Source organism: Leuciscus leuciscus (assembly GCF_965113295.1).
Source record: "Leuciscus leuciscus genome assembly, chromosome: 24".
NCBI lineage: Eukaryota > Metazoa > Chordata > Actinopteri > Cypriniformes > Leuciscidae > Leuciscus > Leuciscus leuciscus.
This window is the reverse complement of record NC_138723.1, coordinates 26,724,810-26,747,212: the sequence shown is the minus strand read 5'-3', so window position 1 is coordinate 26,747,212 and position 22,403 is coordinate 26,724,810. Positions and strand designations below refer to the sequence as shown.

The 22,403-nt window shown below is 37.1% G+C and overlaps 1 protein-coding gene and 2 long non-coding RNA genes across 6 annotated transcripts in view; 2 read left to right on the top strand and 1 right to left on the bottom strand.

Moving 5' to 3' along the window:
- LOC309488705 overlaps positions 1-22,403 on the bottom strand; it is a 169,050-nt gene that overhangs the window by 15,986 nt on the left and 130,661 nt on the right. The gene's annotated exons all lie outside the window — the stretch shown is intronic.
- The window catches only part of ssbp2b (single stranded DNA binding protein 2b), a 79,859-nt gene that overhangs the window by 54,419 nt on the left and 3,037 nt on the right, over positions 1-22,403 (top strand). For all 4 annotated transcript variants that reach the window (XM_082157024.1, XM_082157027.1, XM_082157025.1 and 1 more), the window contains 10 exons: positions 16,228-16,287; positions 16,616-16,682; positions 17,868-17,938; positions 18,022-18,089; positions 18,197-18,242; positions 18,383-18,418; positions 20,508-20,562; positions 21,716-21,786; positions 21,936-22,014; positions 22,304-22,332. In XM_082157024.1, the coding sequence (XP_082013150.1) occupies positions 16,228-16,287; positions 16,616-16,682; positions 17,868-17,938; positions 18,022-18,089; positions 18,197-18,242; positions 18,383-18,418; positions 20,508-20,562; positions 21,716-21,786; positions 21,936-22,014; positions 22,304-22,332 (582 nt within the window). The remainder of the gene's footprint in view (positions 1-16,227; positions 16,288-16,615; positions 16,683-17,867; positions 17,939-18,021; positions 18,090-18,196; positions 18,243-18,382; positions 18,419-20,507; positions 20,563-21,715; positions 21,787-21,935; positions 22,015-22,303; positions 22,333-22,403) is intronic.
- On the top strand, positions 4,881-9,595 carry LOC309488706. The gene is made up of 3 exons (XR_014202241.1): positions 4,881-4,895; positions 6,199-9,467; positions 9,502-9,595. It is a non-coding gene; the product is annotated as an uncharacterized lncRNA (long non-coding RNA).

Here is a 22,403-nt window from a genome sequence, read left to right as displayed (position 1 = left end):
TGTGTCGTAATTGGTTTGATTAAGAGCGACAGGATTCCAACAGACTGACTGACTGAAGCAGATCTCGAAGCTTGTGGCAGGGGGCACAGGAATCTCCCGCAGATCGCTAATGGTGCTCGTCTAATAGAACGATAAGCTAAGAAGATCAAATCATCTTTCTTAAGTGGCTCAACAAAGGCTCATCTGCCTCCCGTGGTGTTTGACTGGAACAGTCTGTCTTGGTTATCAACCATTGATTTTGCTCCATGTGTACAGTCGCACGATTGTCGTCTATTTTGTATATTAAAAGAGTAGTTCACCCAATTTTTTAAAAATTTGTCATTTATGTTGTTAGAGAAACTAGAAAATGCCGGGCCGTCTGTTTGAGGAACGACTACTCCCCTAGAAGACAAAGGATGTTTCTGGAAATTAACATTTGAACTCTCTCTTGGGAAATTAACATCCCCATCCTAGACGCAAGTCTCACCTCAGTGTTGTCTTAATCTACATCTCTTTCCCATGACCCCCTCTTCCCCCATCTCTTCTCTCCACATGCTGAGATCATCTGAAATTCACCCAAAAACCTATATGATTTAATGTGAAAAATTGTCATGTTTGGTATCATTTGAAATGTCTCAGTGCGACTGGTACGAAGGTCCCATTCCCAAAGTAGTAAACCAAAAGATAATAAAGTTTTTAAGAGTTTAGAGATATCTTGCTTACAGAGAAAAGTTGGTCTTTCATGCAAATGACATCCTGTCCTCAAAAGGTGTGAACCCATTGTTAGCACATGTTTCTATTTGAAAGAGGTTTCCGTCTTGGTCTAAGTATTTAAAGAGATGTTTCAGATGTAATCAGATCAGCCCGTAATGCTAAATGTCTTTCAGACACTCAGCATTATGTTTACTATTTTCCTGAGTCAGGTATTCATCTTTATTGTATTTGATGTAGATTACGTGTATCCATTGTTACCACAAATCTGCATCAGGTTAGTAACGGACTAGAGTCCAGTTTTGAGTGGAGCATAGGGCACACCAGCTGCGATTTTAGAGATCCGGCTAACACTTGGCACTAGATCAACTGTACTTAGACTGTAAAGGCTTTCCGTTTAGGACAACAAAATGTTGATCGACCAACCTAAATAGTCTTACCTCTGTTTAACCCTCTGAGGTCTGAGCTGTTTTCTGGCCCTGGAGATGTTCTGACATGCTCTGACATTTGTGCTTATTTCTGTTACTTGTGACATTGTCATGGCTTAAGTCTTATTACACTGTATTTAGCACAAACTCTGCTACAATAATATATCAGCAGCATGTGTGTAAAAGTTTGTAGTTTTGAGATAATGACATTTATGCGTGGTTTGTGAAAATACCAAAAAAAATTGTCACTGAAATAAGGCCATGAAACCCATACTGATTATTTCTTCACAAGACTTTTGAAAATTGTATCACGTAGCCTAGAATATTTGCTCCAAAACTATGGGAAAATCATCCTGACCGCTCATTCAGATAAGACAATATATTGATTTAAAATTTCTAAGACGTGTTTTGTGTGAGAAAGCCATATGCGAAGAGGCGTGATCATCTCATGAATATGTAAGCCTTCAACACCTGAGAAAGACAAAGACACTCCCCTAACTGCCCTATTAGGAGCGATCAGGCCCTGTCATTCAGAGCAACCTTGCACAAAGAATGAGGAGATTTAAAAAAGAATGGCTTTTAGATTGTTTGGATTTATTTACAACACAACATAATCCAAAAATACACAACAAATGACAAAAGAGCACATTGAAAACAATGATCCAAAGACAGAGACCTTTGTGCCATTCCTAAAAACATTGTACATACCTTTCATTTCCAAGGTGTTTGATTTTCACTTTACCATGTTCATGTACAGAGACTCAGTGCAGGACTCAGTGGCATCTGGTCCCTGAAAGAAAAGAAAAAAAGTGAACATACTGGTATCAAGAGAAACTAGGCCTGCACGATTTTGGGAATACATTTTAGATTTTTCTGGTTAAAATTGCTTTTTAAAATTCACAGAATACACACACACACACAAATGTTTCCAACAATATATAATATAATGAACACCAGGTTTGTTGTGCCTTGTAGGCATAGGCTATGCGCAGTGCTGCATAAAATAATAATAACAATAACCTATAGCAGCCTATAAATCTTTCATAAATCTAAGAATTTCAGTAACAACTATGCTAGAGAAAAATATATTGATTATCATATGTTACTTCAAATGTTTCCATTCGTTATGATGATATGAAATGAGATAATAGTAAAATTATAAAGCCTATTGTTTGGTGCATTTTGCTTTTCAAACGCGATCATGCTCCAAAATATGATACATTCAAACGCGATCGCGCTCCAAAATATGATACATTCAAACGCGATCGCGCTCCAATATATGAAACATTATGGTTACCATATTTTACATATCTACGTTTGAGCAGATATCCACAAACAGTATTTAACAGTAAACACGGGTCTAAATATTATAATATTCACCATATATCTAGCAACAGTTCAACTGCAATGTGAAGTTTATGCAACAATACCATAAACTAATAAGTAAGAATTTCTTACCTTACATCTTTCTTGTCTTCAAATCGCGTTCTTCTTCTTCTGAGTTAAATCCAATGTAAGCTCACAGCGTGTCTTCCAAACTCGACGAAAAGCAGAGACTTGTGAAGTGTTTTGGTGTTTTGTGTTTGAGGTAACTAGGGCGTTCGCGTTCCATGTGGAGATTTGCATGTGAATCACTTTTGCGCGAGTGGGCGTGGTCGAATTAAAAAATAATTAGCAAGCGTTTGAGATACTGAACATCCTGTTGGTTTTATACAAATTACATAAACAGAGAATATTTGTTTTCAGTTTGAATCCGATCATTTAAAAGTACACATTTAAATGTTTATAAAGGTATATGGCTCATAAATGTGTGAGAAGTATTCGCTGAGTTTTGTTTCAGTTTATAGACGTGCTCAAGAAAAAAAAGTTCACCGTGACGGAGAGGCAGAACGCACACCCTGTTTATTTTCTTTATTTTACAAAAGCACAATGTTTTGATTTGATTGTAAGTGGACACATACAAGAAATATCACAGATTCTTTTTTTATATTTCTTTTTTCTGTATGACCATAAATGACGGAGTAATTTAAGTTTATTGTGCTACAATGTGAAGAAAATCCAGCAAAACGCGGGGTCGCGTTTGCCGACCTCAGAGGGTTAATGTAATGTTACTCTAGTTAAGTGTATGTGGGAAACCATGGCATGACTAAACCATAGCTACTACCAGAGAAGTAATGTTGGTCAGCTTACTGAATATCTGTAGTAATGGTCATGACCTCTGACTAGAGATAGTCTCGCTTTAATTCAAGTGTATGCAGATCTATGGGGACTAAACAAAATACTTAGATAGAGTAAGCTTGAATGCGGCCTTCTAAACAGTATAGTCAATTACCTCTGTCTAGTGACCAAAACTGGCGAGTTTGTGAATAAAAATAAAATGGAACGGCATAAAAATGAACGGCCGGTGTGAGGACCCTGTGCAACTTTGGCACACGAATGAACGAGTACAATATGAGTAAAGAGTTAAATAGAATAATCAAATGCGTTGCTAAACTATTATAGTATAAATGACCAATAACCAATTGACATTCCAACCTAAATTCGAGGTTGTGATAAAATGGAGTCAGATAAAAGTTTAATCAGAAATTAAATTACTTTGCCACGCTGAAAAGACAATAACACGCAGTAAACCTTCACCCGCCATTGGAAACCATCGTTGGGCCAATTGGGCAGGCCTTGCAGCATTGTTTGTCTTTCTTTCTTCTGAAGAACACAAATGAAGATCCATCGCAGAACATCCAGAGTTCTCTTTTCCATAATGGTTGCTGTTAATCTCCAAAAAAAGTTCCACGGAAGAAAGAAAATGAACATGGAACGAGATGAGGTTGAGTAAATGATGACAGAATCCTCATGGTGGGGGCTAACCCTTTAAAATATGTTGGCCATGTGTTGGCGAATTGCTGGAGCATTTCTGATGAGGTTCAGACTAGCGGGGGGGCTCTGGGACCACACATGCACGGAAACGAGGTGAAGGATGTTGAAGCCGAGATGATTCCGGGGCAACGAGAGCAGAAGAGCAGCAGATGCATTATTAAAGGCGCTGCATCCGCATTCTGCTCCATTCCAGCCTCTCATCCTTAACTTTCTCTTCACTCCCACTCTCTCCTCTCTAAGAACACTGAGGCGTGTCATTTCTCGCTCAAAGACGGTATCTGTCCCCCGAGACGTCCTGTCCTGCCCTTAAAATGTGTTCTCAGAGCAACACCTAATTCCCAGCTGGCCCTCGCCCTCCAGTGCCCCGTGGCTGATGGCATGACCTAATGTTACTTTCTCTTTTGGAAACAGTATGTGCATCTGTATTAAAGATGGAATAATACGCTATGAAGCGGTGCAGTTTGCCAAAATGGGAAGTGCTGAACGGAAATGCAGAATTTTATTGCACATACTGCTGTACAGCTGAGCGAGATTGTAAACATGTTTTCCAAAAATTTGATCTCACTTTCTCTCATATGATTCATTGGGAAGGCATTTCAATTTAGTGAATTCAGAGGGTACATGAACTGAATGAAATCGTTGATTCTACACAGGGACTCCAAAGTTTGATTCTCTTAATTTGGCAGTTTTTATATATTTAGTGTGTGTGTGTGTGTGTGTGCGTGTGTGTGTGTGTGCGTGTGTGTGTGTGTGTGTGTGTGTGTGTGTGTGTGTGTGTGTGTGTGTGTGTGTGTGTGTGTGTGTGTGTGTGTGTGTGTGTGTGTGTGCGCGTGTGTGTGCATGTGTGTGTGTGTGCATGTGTGTGTGCGTGTGTGTGTGTGTGCGTGCGTGCGTGTGTGTACTGTATGTACAGGTTTGGCTATACTTGGCCAAATATCCTCACTTATATAGTGAAATATAATGAATGACAACTAACAAGTGAGGACATTTTACTTCTCCTCGCCATTTTTGGGTGTAATTATGCAAAAAGTTATCTAATTACTGTAATTTAATTACTTTTCCCTTGAAAAAGTAAAGTAAGGGATTACTCTTAATTTTTCTGTAATTTAATTAGTTACTTCTGATCTGTAGTTGCATTAAATTCTGCATAGACTATAGGAGGATCTTTGTTGACATCTTTGTACGCATGCGCGAGTGGTTGTGTGGCAACAAAACAAACAGTATTGCGGGCAGTAAAGACGCGACGAGCACTTTCAAGAGAGTTAGCGGGCGAAATCCACAATATATAAGCACTTTAACATCTGAAGACCGGAGGAGGTTTGGAGAGAAGCTCAAAATTTGTATTGGTGACAAAATCGAAGTTATTCAAAGCCCATATGAGATCTGGGATGACAAAAAACGTTGGTCCGACTTGCCCGTGTCTTGGCCACCAATCTGCTGGGGAGACATTTATTCTTATTTAATAGAAACCCCTGGACCCTTCACTCATGAAAGATTAAAGGCTTTCAAAAGTCTGGAGGCCTATGATTATTTTGTTTTTTCAAAAAGTTGGGCCGATCTTTTCTGCCAAACAGAAAGCAGTGATCGTGCTAAAAGCAGAGGTTAGAACAGCCTTTTCTTTTGCTTTTAAGTTTTGCGATCCAGAATAGCCCATTTTGATGTGAGGAACATAGTCTGGGTGCTGTGGATCGCGGTTTGGGACACCTGAATCAGAACGCGAAAACATATGACTCGGTTGATTTGACTCAGTTTTATTATTTTTTTTATTCAATCTTCTATAAATACATAGTCACTAAGACTTAGGCCTACCATGAACAAAATGAGCCTCACAAACTCGATCAGTAACGTTAGCTGCAGGAATCCAGGCTTTCTTCGGAGCGTCCGGGTTCAATCGCCTAATTGCACGCAACCATTTCTTTCGTTTTTCGCGATCCTTTTCGGAGGGAATTCGAAAAAACTTTTTATCAGGCCCCCAACGAGCCGTACTCGACCACACAGCAAGAGTGAACCATCCTCTTCTCTAAATCCTCCTCCAAACGTGCAAAACAATCAAATTAGAGGTATCTAGCGGTGTTTCCTGCCACACGATTCCCATGATGCAACGCGACAAACATAAACAATGACGTCACAAAAGATCCGCCTATAGAACAATTCTATAAAAAAACAATAGTGGATTTAACTTTATGCCTTTACACACTTTGGTCAGTTCAAGAATAATTAATAAAATTTTATATTGTTTATTTGAAAGAATCATAAGTGCAGCTTCGTGTCTAATCTTGTATTGTTTAAGTGGTCCTTGTCTTTGCCCAAATCCTTGTCCTCGTGGGGATATTTTTTGGTCCCCATGAGGAAAACAGCTTATAAATCATACTAAGTGATGTTTTTTGAAAATGTAAAAATGCAGAAAGTTTTCTGTGATGGGTTTAGGGGCGGGGTTAGTGAAGGAGGATAGAAGATACAGTTTGTTCAGAATAAAAAAATCGAAAATCTGGCAGGTCACGTTAGTCAAGCTCGCATCAGCTGACTCTCAGCTGATCCACGTCTACCTATAGGAATACGACGCCTGTCACTGTATACATATATAAGCTCTTCAGTATTATCAGCTGCTATCGCGTTTCTCAGGAGCGAATTACCCTCCTCCCTCCCCAGCTCCTCCTCCCTCCCCAGCTCCTCCTCCCTCCCCAGCTCCTCCTCCATCCCCAGCTCCTCTTCCATCCCCAGCTCCTCCTCCCTCCCCAGCTCCTCCTCCATCCCCAGCTCCTCCTCCATCCCCAGCTCCTCTTCCCTCCCCAGCTCCTCCTCCATCCCCAGCTCCTCCTCTCGTCCAGTCAGGATGGCATTCTGATTCCCCTTTGAATCAGACTAAATTCTCGAATTATGTTGTACATTAAAACATTGACAATGATATCTGCAATACATTCATGTTGGTTCTGTTCTGTTAACCCTAAGGGGGGTTATCGCTGCTCTCCTGCTCTTATCCATGCTAGGCTATCCATGCTTGCCCAGAACAGAACCATACCGCCAATCCAAACTGTATGCTAATTGTCAATCGTATTTGACGATAGTGATCCTGACAGAATTCATTATGTCTATGGAAAGTCCCCATAAAACATGAAAACACACAATTTTTCTTTCGTGATGTGACATATTTCTGATTGAAACAACTTTCAGGAATTGATTGGATCATAATCATCGGATCATCCGTTTCAGAGACGGAGCAAGCTAATTATATTTTGATAAAGACTCTGAAGACAGTATTAAGAATGTAAATTGGGTCAATTTTGATGTCATGTTGACTTTAAATTTGTCTTGTAGTTTGAAAGTATCTTCCCGAACACCGCTGGGTTGTAACAAACGCGTCCCCCTCTTCCATGTGGTCAAATGAGGACAAGTATTTGCTAGCCCTTAATCTTAAAGCTCAGACAGTATGAAGAAACACACAGACCCATCGGGCCTATGAATGTGAGCAGAGTGAATGCAGACTCTACAGAATGCATATATACTGTACGTCTGTATAGGTGGGTGTAAGTTTGAGTAATTCAGGCAGATGGTTTGTCAGTCGGGTGTTCTGCGGATGCTCTGTGGTTGCTCTACTGCAGCACATCTGTGCTGGAAATGATTTTGTGTCAGAAACACTCATCGGATCATCCAGTTCCTAAACTTGATTCTTGGCTTTCGGCACTGAAGGATTGAGACTTTAAAGTGCCATCTGTTTAAGCCTTGTTAAATCAGCGGGCGCAATCAGAATGTGTATGTTCATGCATAAATATATACATATTAATATATACAACATGTTCTACAACCTGAGCATCTGCGATGAGACATGCCATTAGCATTGTGGTATTGTTGAGGTTTTAATGATGGAAAATATGATCAGCGGAGAAGGCAGTATCATAATGGAGCGTTTCAAATAAGTTTTTCTATTGTTTTGTCTTTGTTGTAGTGAATCAGCCTCTGCAACAGTCTTTGATTTCCAACAGACTGTCATTAGATCAAACAGAGAAGTTTAGCGTAACAGTGCCTCCCGAAGGCCCGAGAGCCTCATGACACTGTCACTCAACCGTTTGTCTTTACTAACTCCACTTATCTTTATCGGTTTTGATCAGTGTTTTAATCACCTGGTGTTTTGATGAATTTTTAGTTGATGTATAAAGTCACATTAACTATGAACATGTGCCATTATCACTTTTTGTCTTTGATTTGAACATTATCCCCCGGTTTCACAAACAAGGTTTAAACTAGTCTCAGACTAAAATGCATGTTTGAGCTGTTTTAACTGAAAGCAACTTACACTGATATATCTTAAAATATGTCAGTGCCATTGTTTTGTCCCACGATTCACACCAGTAATGCTTTTTTTCTTCTAAGGCACGTTTATAAAAGCTACTTAAAGGGATAGTTCGGCCAAAAATGATATTAAACCCATGATTTACTCACCCTCAAGCCGTTCGAGATGCATATGTCAATAATTTGTCAGACGAACACATTTTCAGTTATTTTAGAAAATGTCTTAGATCTTTCAGTGGTTATAATGTCAAGTTATGGGGTCCACCTCCTTCAAGTCCCAAAAATGTGCATGCATCCTTCACAAAAGTAATCCATCCGGCTCCAGGGGGATACACGAAGGCCTTCTGAGGGTAATCCGTGCGGTTTTGTCGTAAAAATATACATATTTAAAACTTTATAAATGAAAATAACTGGCTTCCGGCAACGGTCGACGCATGTTCACGGGAGATGGATGCCGGCGTATGACGTAGGACGTAGCGTAGGAAGCGTCGTGACGTAGAACGTCATCGCTGTACTCCGGTTCAAACAGATAGGGCTGGGCCAAAAACTCAATATCCTCTTCTCTAATATCAAAATCCTCCGACATTTCTTTTAAATACACGTTTTATAAATCGCGGAAATCCTGAGTGGAGTTTTGTTTTGCTCTGCTCTCTGGCTGCGCTGTCGGGTTCGTTCTACGTCACGACACTTCCTACGCTACGTCCTACGTCATACGCCGGCATCCATCTCCCGTGAACGCGCGTCGACCGTTGCCGGAAGCCAGTTATTTTCATTTATAAAGTTTTAAATATGTATATTTTTACGACAAAACCGCACGGATTACCCTCAGAAGGCCTTCGTGTATCCCCCTGGAGCCGGATGGATTACTTTTGTGAAGGATGCATGCACATTTTTGGGACTTGAAGGAGGTGGAACCCATAACTTAACATTATAACCACTGAAAGATCTAAGACATTTTCTAAAATAACAGAAAATGTGTTCGTCTGAAAAATGATTGACATATGCATCTCGAACGGCTTGAGGGTGAGTAAATCATGGGTTTAATATCATTTTTGGCCGAACTATCCCTTTAATTGTCCTAACTGAACTAAGGCCTAATCCTGGCTTAATCTAAGCCCTGTTTGTGAAACCAGACCTTTATCTGTTGTTTTATCATTTCAAACCTATTCTTCTCTTTTGTGTGTGTGTGTGTGTGTGTGTGTGTGTGTGTGTGTGTGAGAAGTTCTGTGAAGAAGCTATTTACTTTTAATCAAATGTAGTGACATACAAATTATGTGTCTAAATACATTTTTGAGTGCTTGGCCTTCAAATAAAAATTGTCAAAAAAAACTAACAAACAAAAAAAAACAATAAATATATATATTATTATATTATTATATATTTTTTTACTTATATAACATGCTTGTAATGTGTATATATAACACATTTAATGCTCTCTTAAATCGATTCATTGTAGTTAGCCATAAAATAGGTTTTAGTAATCGTGAAGTGATATCAGTATTTTTTTTCATGATGTGACGTATTTCTAAATGAAATGAAACTTTTGGACTTTAATTATATATATGTGTTTGTGTGTGTGTGTGTGTGTGTATATATATATATATATATATATATATAAATGCTTTGATGGAAAATGTGCTTGAGCTATTTTTCTTTGAATCAAATGTAGTGACTTTCATACAACTTTTTGAGCATTTTGTGCTCTTTGGATATCAGTGATTCGTCTCTTTGCGTTCTACTGGGCGGAACGGGTGTCCAGCAGCACTTAATATTTCATACGCATAATTTGATGTAACTTGATAACGGGGAATAGATGGTACTGCAGCAGGGCTGGAGGCCTCAGAGATCCTGCTGATTAGAGTCAGAGTGAAGCATGCTGGGTATTACTCTCCTCCGAGTGTGAGATACTGCTCTCCCACCAGACTAATGGAGATGATTCACCCAAGGGAAGCTTCTGGAGTTCTCCGTCTTTATCCATGGTTTCAAGCTGTTTTATTTGCAGCAGAAAAGCAATGATGTGCAAAACTTGTAGACAGAAGAACATTCGATGGATATGCTGGGTCAAAAAGCTTGTAACTGGGGCAGAACCCTCAGAGGTACACCTGCGTTACCCTTTAACATCATCAGAAACATCTATACCTTATCTACCCATCGAGGGGGTGCAGAGGGTCTAGATTTAGTGTCCTGTCCCAGTGACAAGCTGACACATTTTAATAATATACATTAAATGGTGTTTATTACTTATTTTTTATATTTATTTAGGGATACTCAATATAATGGTATGTCTGTATCACAAATATTATCCTTTTTAGGAGTGCACTGTTATTGAAATTTGATACCGATGAGCTGAAATTCTTTTTTAATTGAATATGTATTATATAAATATTATTATGGCATATAGCCGATAAATGGTCGATATTATAAATGTATACTTCGTTTAAAAAAAAGTAAAGAACTAAAATAAATACTTTATAGGATAAAAGAGAATGTATGCATCATGATATTATAATGTACATTATGAAAGATGCATAAATGTTTCTTTGAATATTGGCAGATAAAAGATATGGTACTGATATATCTTGCATAATCATTTTTCTAATTGTCATTATAGGTCTGAATATGCCTATATCTATTATATTATTATGCATCATAATAATGTAATGTACAGTATGAATGATGGACAAATATTAATATAATATAAATGTTTTAATTATATAAATATTATATGGTCTGAATATGCCTATATTATATTATATATAGCATTATAATTATGTAATGTACGGTATGAATGATGGACAAATATTAATATAATTTAATTATATAAATATATTATTATATTGCATCATAATATTTTAATGTACAGTATGAACAATGGATATTTTTATATTATATTATATTATATTATATTATATTATATTATATACATTAATGTCTTGATGTTTTGAACCAGTTCTAGATTGGAAAGCTTTAAAATAACAAGTATAGATTTACATTATCATTTATCGGCTGCAAAAAATAATAATAATCATAATTTCGGCCAAAAATGTCCATCCTTGTGTCAGTGCATCCTTGATATTAGTCTCTGATGCATGTTCACTTTGTTATAAAAATAGACTAGTCTACTGGCACGTACGGACACACTCCAAATTCCAGCCTTAAGCCGGATCACCTTCTTGTTTTGCCAAAACCTGTTAGAGAGATGAATGATTGTGCCGGTGTGTTATTTTTAGGAAGCTTAAGCCATGAATAATGCAGTGGACAGATATTAGATTAATGAAGAACCTGTTCCATTTTATTCTGGCTTTTAGATATTAGACCTGGGCAGGCATTCATAAAACATCATAGACCGATGATCTGGGGTCCGTGCTTGTGGTCAGCGGCGGTATATATACTGTACTTTAAAATGTTGGTTCCTGATCAGCACGGCTTGTAACCTGAGGGTAGTAAACATGGGCTGAGAATGTACTCTCTTGCTGGTTCTACCTGTAAGGAGACCTTTCTGTTCACCTCGGTGAAGTCCACAGACCTCACTCATCCATTATTAAAGAGGACAAATGCAGGCCTCTCACCTCGGTCCATAATTAATCAGTGACTGTGAGGCGTCCAGGGCCGCGGTGAGCATGTCAGACAGCACTGAGACACTGAGCCAGATCCCTGAGAGCATGTACCGCTTCTCACATAGAGTTACTGTGATACGGCTCCCGGCAGAGAGACAGATACACACACGCTCTTATTCTAGTCTGGGCACATCATGATCTAGATTTCAGAAAATTAAAATATAACTTTATACAGGGCTTGACATTAACACCCGCCAAATGCGGGTGTATTTCAGCAGTGGCGTGTTACGCAGTCACTCCTACTTTGGCTGGTTGAATTTTATATAATATACATTTTTCAATTGTAGTCTTTTAACCTGTTAACTAGCATCGGCCCTTGGGCAGGCCGCGGGGGCGTCTATACTTTTATTACTTTTTTTTACCTTTGTTTTATAACAAATATTCAACTGACTATCATAAACTATGCATCATTTGAAAGCTAAAACACTCACTTGTTTTTGCAGTCAATACACCAGAGAGGAAAGGGTTAAATTAAATGCAGAAGGACTGGTATTGTAAACATGAACAAAATGAACGGCAATACTTATTTTTCACCTCCTATGGTTCAGATCAGTTCGGACGGATCCAAGAAACAACAGCATACATTTCAATGTAAGGGTCTACTCTTCAAAATGCATCCCACTTTTTAATCCAAAACAACGAAAAAATAGGGGAAAAATGTAAATATCCTCCTTTGTTTGCATGAGCGTTTTCGAGATAGAGTTCGCATCATGTTCATTTTTAATGAAATATCGATTCTAATTGGTATTCCAACACTCAAAAGCCAACTCTCAGATTTTGTGTATTTCAGCAGTGGCGTGTTACGCAGTCACTCCTACTTTGGCTGGTTGAATTTTATATAATATACATTTTTCAATTGTAGTCTTTTAAAAAGGCATCTGAAATAATAAACTACATGCAATCTAGTGTTATCAAAAATATAGATTTTTCGATACATATTGATACTGAAATATCTAAAATAGCGCTCTCTCGCTCTCTCATCTCTCTGACAGCGAGTGACACACAAACCCACGTCCCTTTACTCGCTCATTTCATTTGTTTCCGGATGAATATTGTTGGTGTTACAGGGCTTGAATTTCGGCGAGGGCTTGGCTATTTAAAACACTATGATGGATCCGTGTGTCAGGTCTTAAAGTGACAGCAGCCTAATATACCGGCTGCCAAATTATGAGATAATATTAAAAATATCTATATAGCAGTTTTTTCCTATGGTATCGATGTCAAAATTGTGGCCAGTGAAAATGCTGAGTGGCTAACTTTGGAAAACCACTAGACACATGTGGCTAGTGAGCAAAAAAGTTAATCTCAAGCCCTGCTTATATATAATTAAGTATAATTAAGTAATTTTTCAGGTCCAAACTGTTAGGAACACCTAGTACAGTTAGCCAAAACATCAAAACTGAGCAAATTCCTGGAAATAACTTGCAAAGTCATGGAAAACAGTTTTAAATGTATTTCTAGTTTCGTTCTGCTCTACAATATTGCATTTATCTAGATTCCACTGATCTTGTGTTGAGTAAAACTTTGTGAGAGATCAGTTTAATGGTTTAAAATGGTCTGAATTATTCATTAGTGAATCAGTTTGAATCAAAATGCTTTTAACCATGCACAAATGCTGCAATCACTCTAATAGAAAGTGCATTGGTCAAAAAGAGTGAGAACCCTGAACACATGTGAAATGTAAATCTAATAAAGTGATAGATAACGACAGTATTTATGTTTTATCGATGTATCCGCCAATATGGATCCTGAGCACAGAAAGGGAGCAGCCTGCTGTTGCTATGGTTACCTCTTAAGGTGATCGCAACACAGGAAAATCCTAACTTACTCTTACTTTTTTGTTTACGGAAATATTCCTTATGTAGCATTGAAGTAAGAAGTATTAATACTGCTTAAAGCTGCACAGAAATATGGCTGAAATTTTGAAGATATTCAGCACATTCAGGTCACAACATGATCTCTCTCCAAGTCTACGTTCTCTTTGATGAACAAAGAAATGCATTTTCGTGAAAACAGTGTGAAGATGTCCAATTTTCACATAATAATGACTGATTCTCATTGCCCTTAATTATGGATAGATGTTGGCTCTGAGACAGATTGGCCCCTCGTCTGAGCTTTGATCTCTGAAATGAGAATCCAAAGCCTTGTGAACTGATCACTTTTAACTCTTCACTTGTTTACAGAAAGGTACAACGTCACAACAAGACTCTATGTATAAAAACTTTGGGGTCAGTAAGAAAGAAATTAATACTTTTATTCTTTCTAGCTCATCAGATTGTTTGATGTGGTTTTGACTGGCTTTATGTGCAGAATCTCAACTGAGATTCTCAAACTCAAACACACATGATTGTTGGTGTTTTCAGATCATCTGTGAATTTTTGGCAGAGTAGATTGGAGAAGATGAAGTAAAACTCGGGGGATTGAAACTCTTGGCAAGATGAGCTCAGAGCTCCTATAGGCTTGTTAAAAACTAGTCTGTAATATTTTGTCTCCTCTTCTGGTAAAGTTTGAATTTTTTTAACTACATTTTAGTTTCATCTTTTTTATATAAACAATATTCCATGCTGATATAGTCACATTTATTTAACTCAAACCCCGCTTTTTATCGCTTTGGCCGTGTGTCCACCAAAGCGTTTTTTCACGCGGCTGGCGTATTTTCCCAGTTGTTTTCAATGGGAGCGTCGCATTTTTAAAATGCCATGAGCCTAACGAGGCGCTGAGAGTTTTTTTCACGCTGAAGTGCTGAATGCTCAGCTTTTTTACAGGTCGCCGAGAGTTGAAGAATGTTCAACTTTGGGTAAAACGCAGCGCTCATCACTGTCACTTTTTACCCAATCGTCCAATCACAGTGGAGGAGGGGCGGGACTAATACCACACTGACCAACTGCCACATTCTGCTTGTACAACGTCAACAGATGACAACAACAAGCATAATAACGGAACAAAATCATTTAAAACAAGAGCCAGAGAAAATACGTTACATTGTATCGACATTTTAATATAGAATCAACACAGAAACAAAATATGTGTGAAATGAGATACTAGTAACACTTTCGCGGATATTCCGTATCATAACAAGCAAAGCGTCTCAACTGAAAAAAACGCAACGCTGCCAAAACGCTCTCAAGCGCCCACAGCTAGGCGTTTTCAGTTGGCTAAAAACACTTTGGTGGACACACAGCCTTATTTCTGTATTCTTTCAGAAGATGCGCAATAGCGCCCCCTACCGTATAACAGTGAAAACACAGAAAGCCGGAAATTTCCGTCAATGGTGGGGAAAGAGTTATGCCTGGGACACATTGTACGATTTTGAGCTGTTCCAGACGAAACATGACCAATCGTGGCAATTTCTGTGGTTGTGGCTCCTATCGGTGGTCCTATGTCGTACAGTGAAGAGGTTCAAAGACGGCCATTTTCACGGTCTTGCGACCAAAGATAGCCTGCGAAAAAAATTTGACAGTGTCAGAAATTTAGCATGATCATCTCACAATGTGTATGGGTATGACCTACATCTACTGACTAGCCAATAAAAATGCAACATGAAATGGTGTGACATGGCGCTAAAACTTAAAACTACTTACCTCAAACTCCATTTGCAAGATTAGCATGCCAAGTTGGCCTCTTTTCCCTAGCCATGTCCATATTCTCCGCTTTCGCTTCCTCCGCTTTTTTCAGCGCACATAAAAACCACAATTGCCAAAGTGTGATTCATCTTGCTCTGTTTGTTTACCACTAGCGCATGCTAATGATGTTTTATTCTTCCATATGCGTCGTAGCCTACAATTCAGTAGGTGTCATCATCGTACAGTCTGCATACATGTCGTACCCAAGTTTACCAGATCCATGTCGCACAATGTGATTTGTAATGATCTTATAGGATTGCCGAAATTGCAGGCATTAAGGACGTCTCATCATCGTCTTGACTTATCCAAGGAAAAATTCTATATATGGTTATTTTCTTGTGTCTCTTGGTCTTAGATACATATAGTATGTTTACTTTGTCATCAAGGGTTGTTTCTTAATCTCACCTCAGATGTGGAGGTGGAAATGGCCTTGTTCGGTTGGATGCTTGGAAATAATTGTTTTCTGTTCTCCGGAGACGTTCTCGGTGCTATTGATCTTGCTGGTGCTTTAAGTAAATGCCCCTAGAGCTGAAGAAAAGCTAGTTCAGTTAGTGTGTACAGTTCTTAAAAAAGACTACACATAAGTATGGTCACTGCTGATGGTGTTTTCGTGAGCCAATACAGAGGAATGTTTCTTAATTTTGATTTCATGTTGACTTTAGAGTAAGATGTTTTTTGCTAATTATTATATCTCTTCTTTGTTTCTAGCCTTTCATGTCATCGCGCTATCCTGGCGGCCCCAGACCACCTCTCAGAATACCCAATCAGGTGCGTATCCTTTTGTACAGAAATACACACTGATGGTGGAGTGATTGGAGTTTTAAATGTTTTATTTTAGTCTTGTCTAATTAACTTGCTGTGAGTCATACTAAGACTTTTCAGCCAAGACTAATATCTCCCTCTAATAGTATTTTTGCTGTCGCTTAAGGCTCTACATTATATTTCCAGCCAGTCATACTGTCTCGCTCTCCTGAATGTGATATTTTGGGTCCTGATCTAATGTCATAGCCCAAGGGCATCTAATGGGCCTTAACTACCCCTGCTTGGACGATGTTGACAAATGCATGTTAATTCGTACTGTATCTCACTGGTTCAGGCATTAGGTGGAGTCCCTGGAAATCAGCCGTTATTACCCAGTGGCATGGACCCATCAAGACAACAAGGTTTGTTTGCGAATAATTAATTAAACCATCTTATAGGGTGAAATGTTTGGTCATATTTATCACCAAAAAATTAAGAAATTATATTTTGCATAAAGAAAGTCGAAAGCCTATTTTAGGGCCGTTAAGATTTTCTCCATTATGACATTATTTTCTTAGCAATTAAGCACTTTTCCCCCAGAATTCTCATTACCGTAATGTGGAGGGGAAAAAATCTCATTCTCATTATGGTAATGCAGTAATGGAAATCAAGTCTGGACACAATGATGTTTTTTTTTTAATTAGCATAAATTAAATACTTCCACGATGTTTAAATACTTTATAATTGATTTTATATTTTTTATTTTATAGTAACCGAAATTAGATTCAATTATTGATGATTCATTGTCATGAAAATATTAATCAGGGTGTGGTGCAATATTATTTATACATTTTTCAACATTTCTTGACAGCTTTCATGAGATTTACCATAGGAAACTTTTAATATTACCATATGAAATATATTATTATTATTATTATATTCAAATATATTTAGAAACATATAGAATATTTGGGAAGAGATTAATTGTTTTTAGTTTTTTTTTACATTTCATGATAGCTTTCATGAGATTCACCTTAAGAAAGAAAGTAGATTAAAGTAGGCTATATATATTAGCATATTAAATATGGTATTATAAATGTATTCATTTTTAATAAATAAAATGTAATAAATAAATGTAGACATTTTTGGGGAGGTGGTGAGGTGATTTAAAAAAAAAACATTTCTTGGGCTCTTTCTTGAGATTCACCTTAAAGTTTGTTAACACCAAGAACAATAACTATAACAATAACAATATTAGCCTCCACACCAACGCATGACATCGTTCTGTTTATTATAAGCCGCTGTAGTTTTGTCAATTGCCGCTTCTTATCGTTATAGTGTGGACTATTCTTTTATATTTAGAACAATTTGTAAAACTATGTTATAGTTATCATCCTTGGTGTGAACGGACCCTAAGAAAATTTGCCATACATTATACCATTTTACATTGTTATTATATTAAAATATATATAGTGAGACATAAATAATTATTTTGGGGGTGTGGTGAAATATGATTTTATTCAAAACATTCCTTGAAAGCTTTTGAGATTCATCTCTCACTGTGTTTGCCACTTGCTAATTTACTCATTTCCATTTTGATTGGACAGGTCATCCAAATATGGGCGGAGCTATGCAGAGAATGACTCCGCCCAGAGGGATGGTTCCTCTCGGGCCACAGGTAAGACCATAGGTTTGGATCGCTCATCTAAACCATGTGCAAAGACTCTTTGCTACATTTCCTCTTTTTTTTTATTGTTCCAGGCATATGGAGGGGGCATGAGACCACCACTCAATGCTCTTGGAGGTCCTGGGATGCCTGGGATGAATATGTACATACTTCTTGTTACACTAACATGTATTTGCCATAAAACAAAGACTATTTCCTACCATAGCCTTAGAAAAGTTAATGAGTACAACACATCTCGCCTTATTATAGGGGTCCCGGAGGAAGACCGTGGCCAAATCCACCAAACTCCAACTCGGTGAGTCATTTCTACAATCATTCGTTGTGAAATGTCAGCCACTACAGCTTTAGATACGTAAATGTTTGCACTTAAAGAGCATCTGCTTTGTTGACGTTCTCTCTGTTTTTCTGTCTGATCGGATCCACGTGGCATTTAAGATCCCGTATTCATCAGCATCTCCAGGGAGTTATGTGGTAAGAGCCGTGACCCTCTCCATTTACACACCTCCAACAGCCATGAAGAGATTCATCAGATCGCAAGATCTTTTCCATAGTCCTGTGTCCTCAGCAGTGGATCCAAATTATAAGAATAAATTATACATACAGTATATATATACTGCCAGGCCAAAAAAAAAAACCTAAATATATAGGCAAATACTTAAGAGTCTATGACTGGATCATTATTGCAGTGATTATTATGTTTCAAACATGTTATATGTTTGGCAACAGTTCTTCTAACCCTCGTTGATGGAGTGTGTAGCTTTTCATTTCTTAAACAACCATGTATGAGACACATCATGGCCATATTCCAGGATGACAATGTCAAGATTCATCAGGCTCAGATTGTGAAAGAATGGTTGTGAGGATCATGAAGAATCATTTTCACACATGAATCGTCTCCTCTGAGTCCAGAGCTTAAAGGGATAGTTCACTTTGAAATTAATTTTTGGTATGTTTTAGCTTACCTCAAGGGCATCCAAGATGTAGGTGTCTTTTTTTCCGCAGTAGTTTCAATTTTGATATTTTTAGGTCAAACCGTTCTTGTCTGTCAGTCATATAATGCAGGTCTATGGTCATTATCTCAAAACACAAGCACAGAGTCCAAAATTAAAACAATTCCCCGTCGTCCAAATTAAACAATTCCCCATCGTAAGTACACATTGATGGCCTAAGACACGAAACAAGCGGTTTGTGTGAGAAAACGAACAGTATTTATATCGTTTTTACCTCTTATACACAGCCATGTCCGAGTGATCTGATCTGACGTGTGCGCAGACTGGTGCATAGATATATACACACTAGATGTCGCCTTGTCTACGGCAGTTCATTGGAACGAATGTCTTTAAGGCGACATCTAGTGTATATATCTATGCACCAGTCTGCGTACACGTCAGATCAGATCACTTCGACATGGCTGTGTATAAGAGGTAAAAACGATATAAATACTGTTCGTTTTCTCACACAAACCGCTCGTTTCGTGTCTTAGGCCATCAATGTGTACTTACGATGGGGAATTGTTTAATTTGGACGACGGGGAATTGTTTTAATTTGGACTCTGTACTTGTGTTTTGAGATAATGACCATAGACCTGCATTATATGACTGACAGACAAGAACGGTTTGACCTAAAAATATCAAAATTGAAACTACTGCGGAAAAAAAGACACCTACATCTTGGATGCCCTTGAGGTAAGCTAAAACATACCAAAAATTAATTTCAAAGTGAACTATCCCTTTAAATTCATTGAAAGTGTTTGGGATGTGCTGGAGGAGACTTTACACAGTGCTGGACTCTTGCATTGACAATACAAGATCTTGACCAAAAATGTATGCACCTCTTGATGGAAATAACATCACAACATTTATTTTCATGAAGAGGTGCATAAATTTTTGGTCAGAGCAAGAGCCTCTGTAAATCCAAACACCGATTTTTTTTTTTTTTTTTTTTTTTTTTTGGCCGGGCAGTGTTTTATTCTTGTAAATCTTGTGACATTTTTAAAAATATATCTTTATTGTTTTTGTTATATTTCAAAAATAAATATATAAAATGTATTGTTATAGTGTTAAACGTTGTTATAAATGTATTGTTATATTTATAATATTATATATTTGCATGAATGAGGCTCATAGAAAGTCCTTACCAGATACATCAGATACATCGAAACACATCTGAGATACGCAGTGTGATTAAACATGTCGTTTTAAGACATTTACACAAGTTATTCTGTTAAAACGCTGTCAGTAACTCCCAGCTGAGATGATTTGTGGAGGGGAAGCTGTGGTAGCTTACTGAAAGCAGCCAGACAAGACGAGGTGCTCGGGAAGGCAGAGCCGAGTCAGCAGAGAGGAGGAGAGATAATTAGATTTGGGAAGAGGGAGGATAGAGCAGATATGCACAGTGCTGACCACAGCAAGGGCCTCAGGCCTCTGTCATGAACACACACACACATACTCAGGGCTATCCTCACATTTACACATGTATATGCCACAAGTGCATTCAAATGTAACTAATTAAACTGTGTTACATGGGATTTAGAACAATATTTGTCTTTTCTCCTCCTCAGGGTCCACCGGGTGGAGGAGGGCCCCCAGGGACTCCCATCATGCCTAGCCCTGCAGGTAGGACTGCACTGTTTTTTCATGCAAAGTTGAATTTAATAATTAACAGATATATCGAGGGGGATAATAATTGTATTATATATATATATATATATATATATATATATATATACACTGTATATATATGTATGTATATACTGTATACACACACACATATATATATATATATATATATGTATATACACACACACACACACATATATATATTAAAATCATTAACACTCAAAAACATTTTTTTGATATTTTATTGTTATATTTAAAAACGGCAATGTTAAAAACAGATACAAGTTATAAATATATAGATAAATATAAATAAAACACACACACACAAACACACACACACACACACACACACACATAAATCGTAAACATAAAATTTATATAAATTGAATAAAAAATGTAATATAGAATTTATCTTTATATTTATTAATTGTATATATTTTTAACATTGCAGTTTTTAAATACAATAAAATAAAATGTTTTTGAGTGTTAATGATTTTAATATGCAAGTTATTATATAAAATGTATTTATATACTGTACATACATGTATATAATTCTATTTATTTATTTCATATATTTTTATTTAAAATAATTTTTAATTATAACAGTAGAAATGTTTATAGTTAAATAATTTAAGTGTTTAAGGTGTTTTTTTTATTATATTTTTTTAATTATAACAATAGCGGTTTTTATATATACAATCTTTTAAAGTGTGTAAGATGTTATATACATTTATGTGTATTTTATTTATATTTATCAATATATCTATTAATTTGATGTATTATTTAACCTTGCATAATATAACAATAAAATGTTTTTAAAAATTAGTGTTAAAGATTTTAATATATCAACTATTATAAACAACATTATTTATATACATGTATATAATTGTTTACTTATTTAATATATTTTTATTTAAATGTATAGTTATATAATTAAGCATTATTAATGTTGAATGTATGTACAGTTTTTTAACTATTAAATGCCTTTAAGTACAATGCATTTAAGTATTTTATTTATTGCGTTTACTAATATAGTGATATTTAAAATGTGTCAATTGACCAAAAGTGTCCAAATACTTTTTACAACCATCAGTGGAGCATTATCTGAAATATTGTCGATGAGCTAGAGTGTTTGGCTCTTTCTCTACAGACTCGACGAACTCGGGAGAAAATATGTACACCATGATCAGCGCAGTGCCGCCCGGAGGAAACCGGCAAAATGTAAGACAGCATGACAAATGTAAAATATTTGCACACATGCATCTCAGTTCATTTTGAGTTGCATTTGTTCATACTGTACTTTCTGCTCTGCACTTCTTGTAATATCATATTTAATGTGTGTTTTACATAATTATGTGTGTGTTTGACAGTTCCCTATCGGTCCTGGAGGAGACGGTCCAATGGGAGGCATGGCGGGAATGGAGCCGCATCACATGAATGGATCATTAGGTAAGAGTTTCTCTTGTACAGACAACCACTTTAGATAGTACTATTGGACATCTTTGAGTGCTGTGTACTTTGCTTGAGGAGTATCAAAGCATGTCATAATTCAATGTGAAATTGCAGCTTTCATGCTTGATTTTCCTGATTTGTTGTCATTTTTTGCCTTTTGCCTTGCATGCTTATGCCCCCTTGTGGTCAGTGAAGATTAATCGTGCCTTTTAAAAGTACTGCCTTTGCAACTATACGTCTACAATATAATTTTTAAAATCTGAAATGTATATTTTTAATTCTTTAGGGTCAGCTGACATGGACAGTATGCCTAAGGTAAGAGTTGTTTTCATATTTTAAATCAGGCTGTCAATGTATTCAATATTTTATCAAATTAATTACATGAT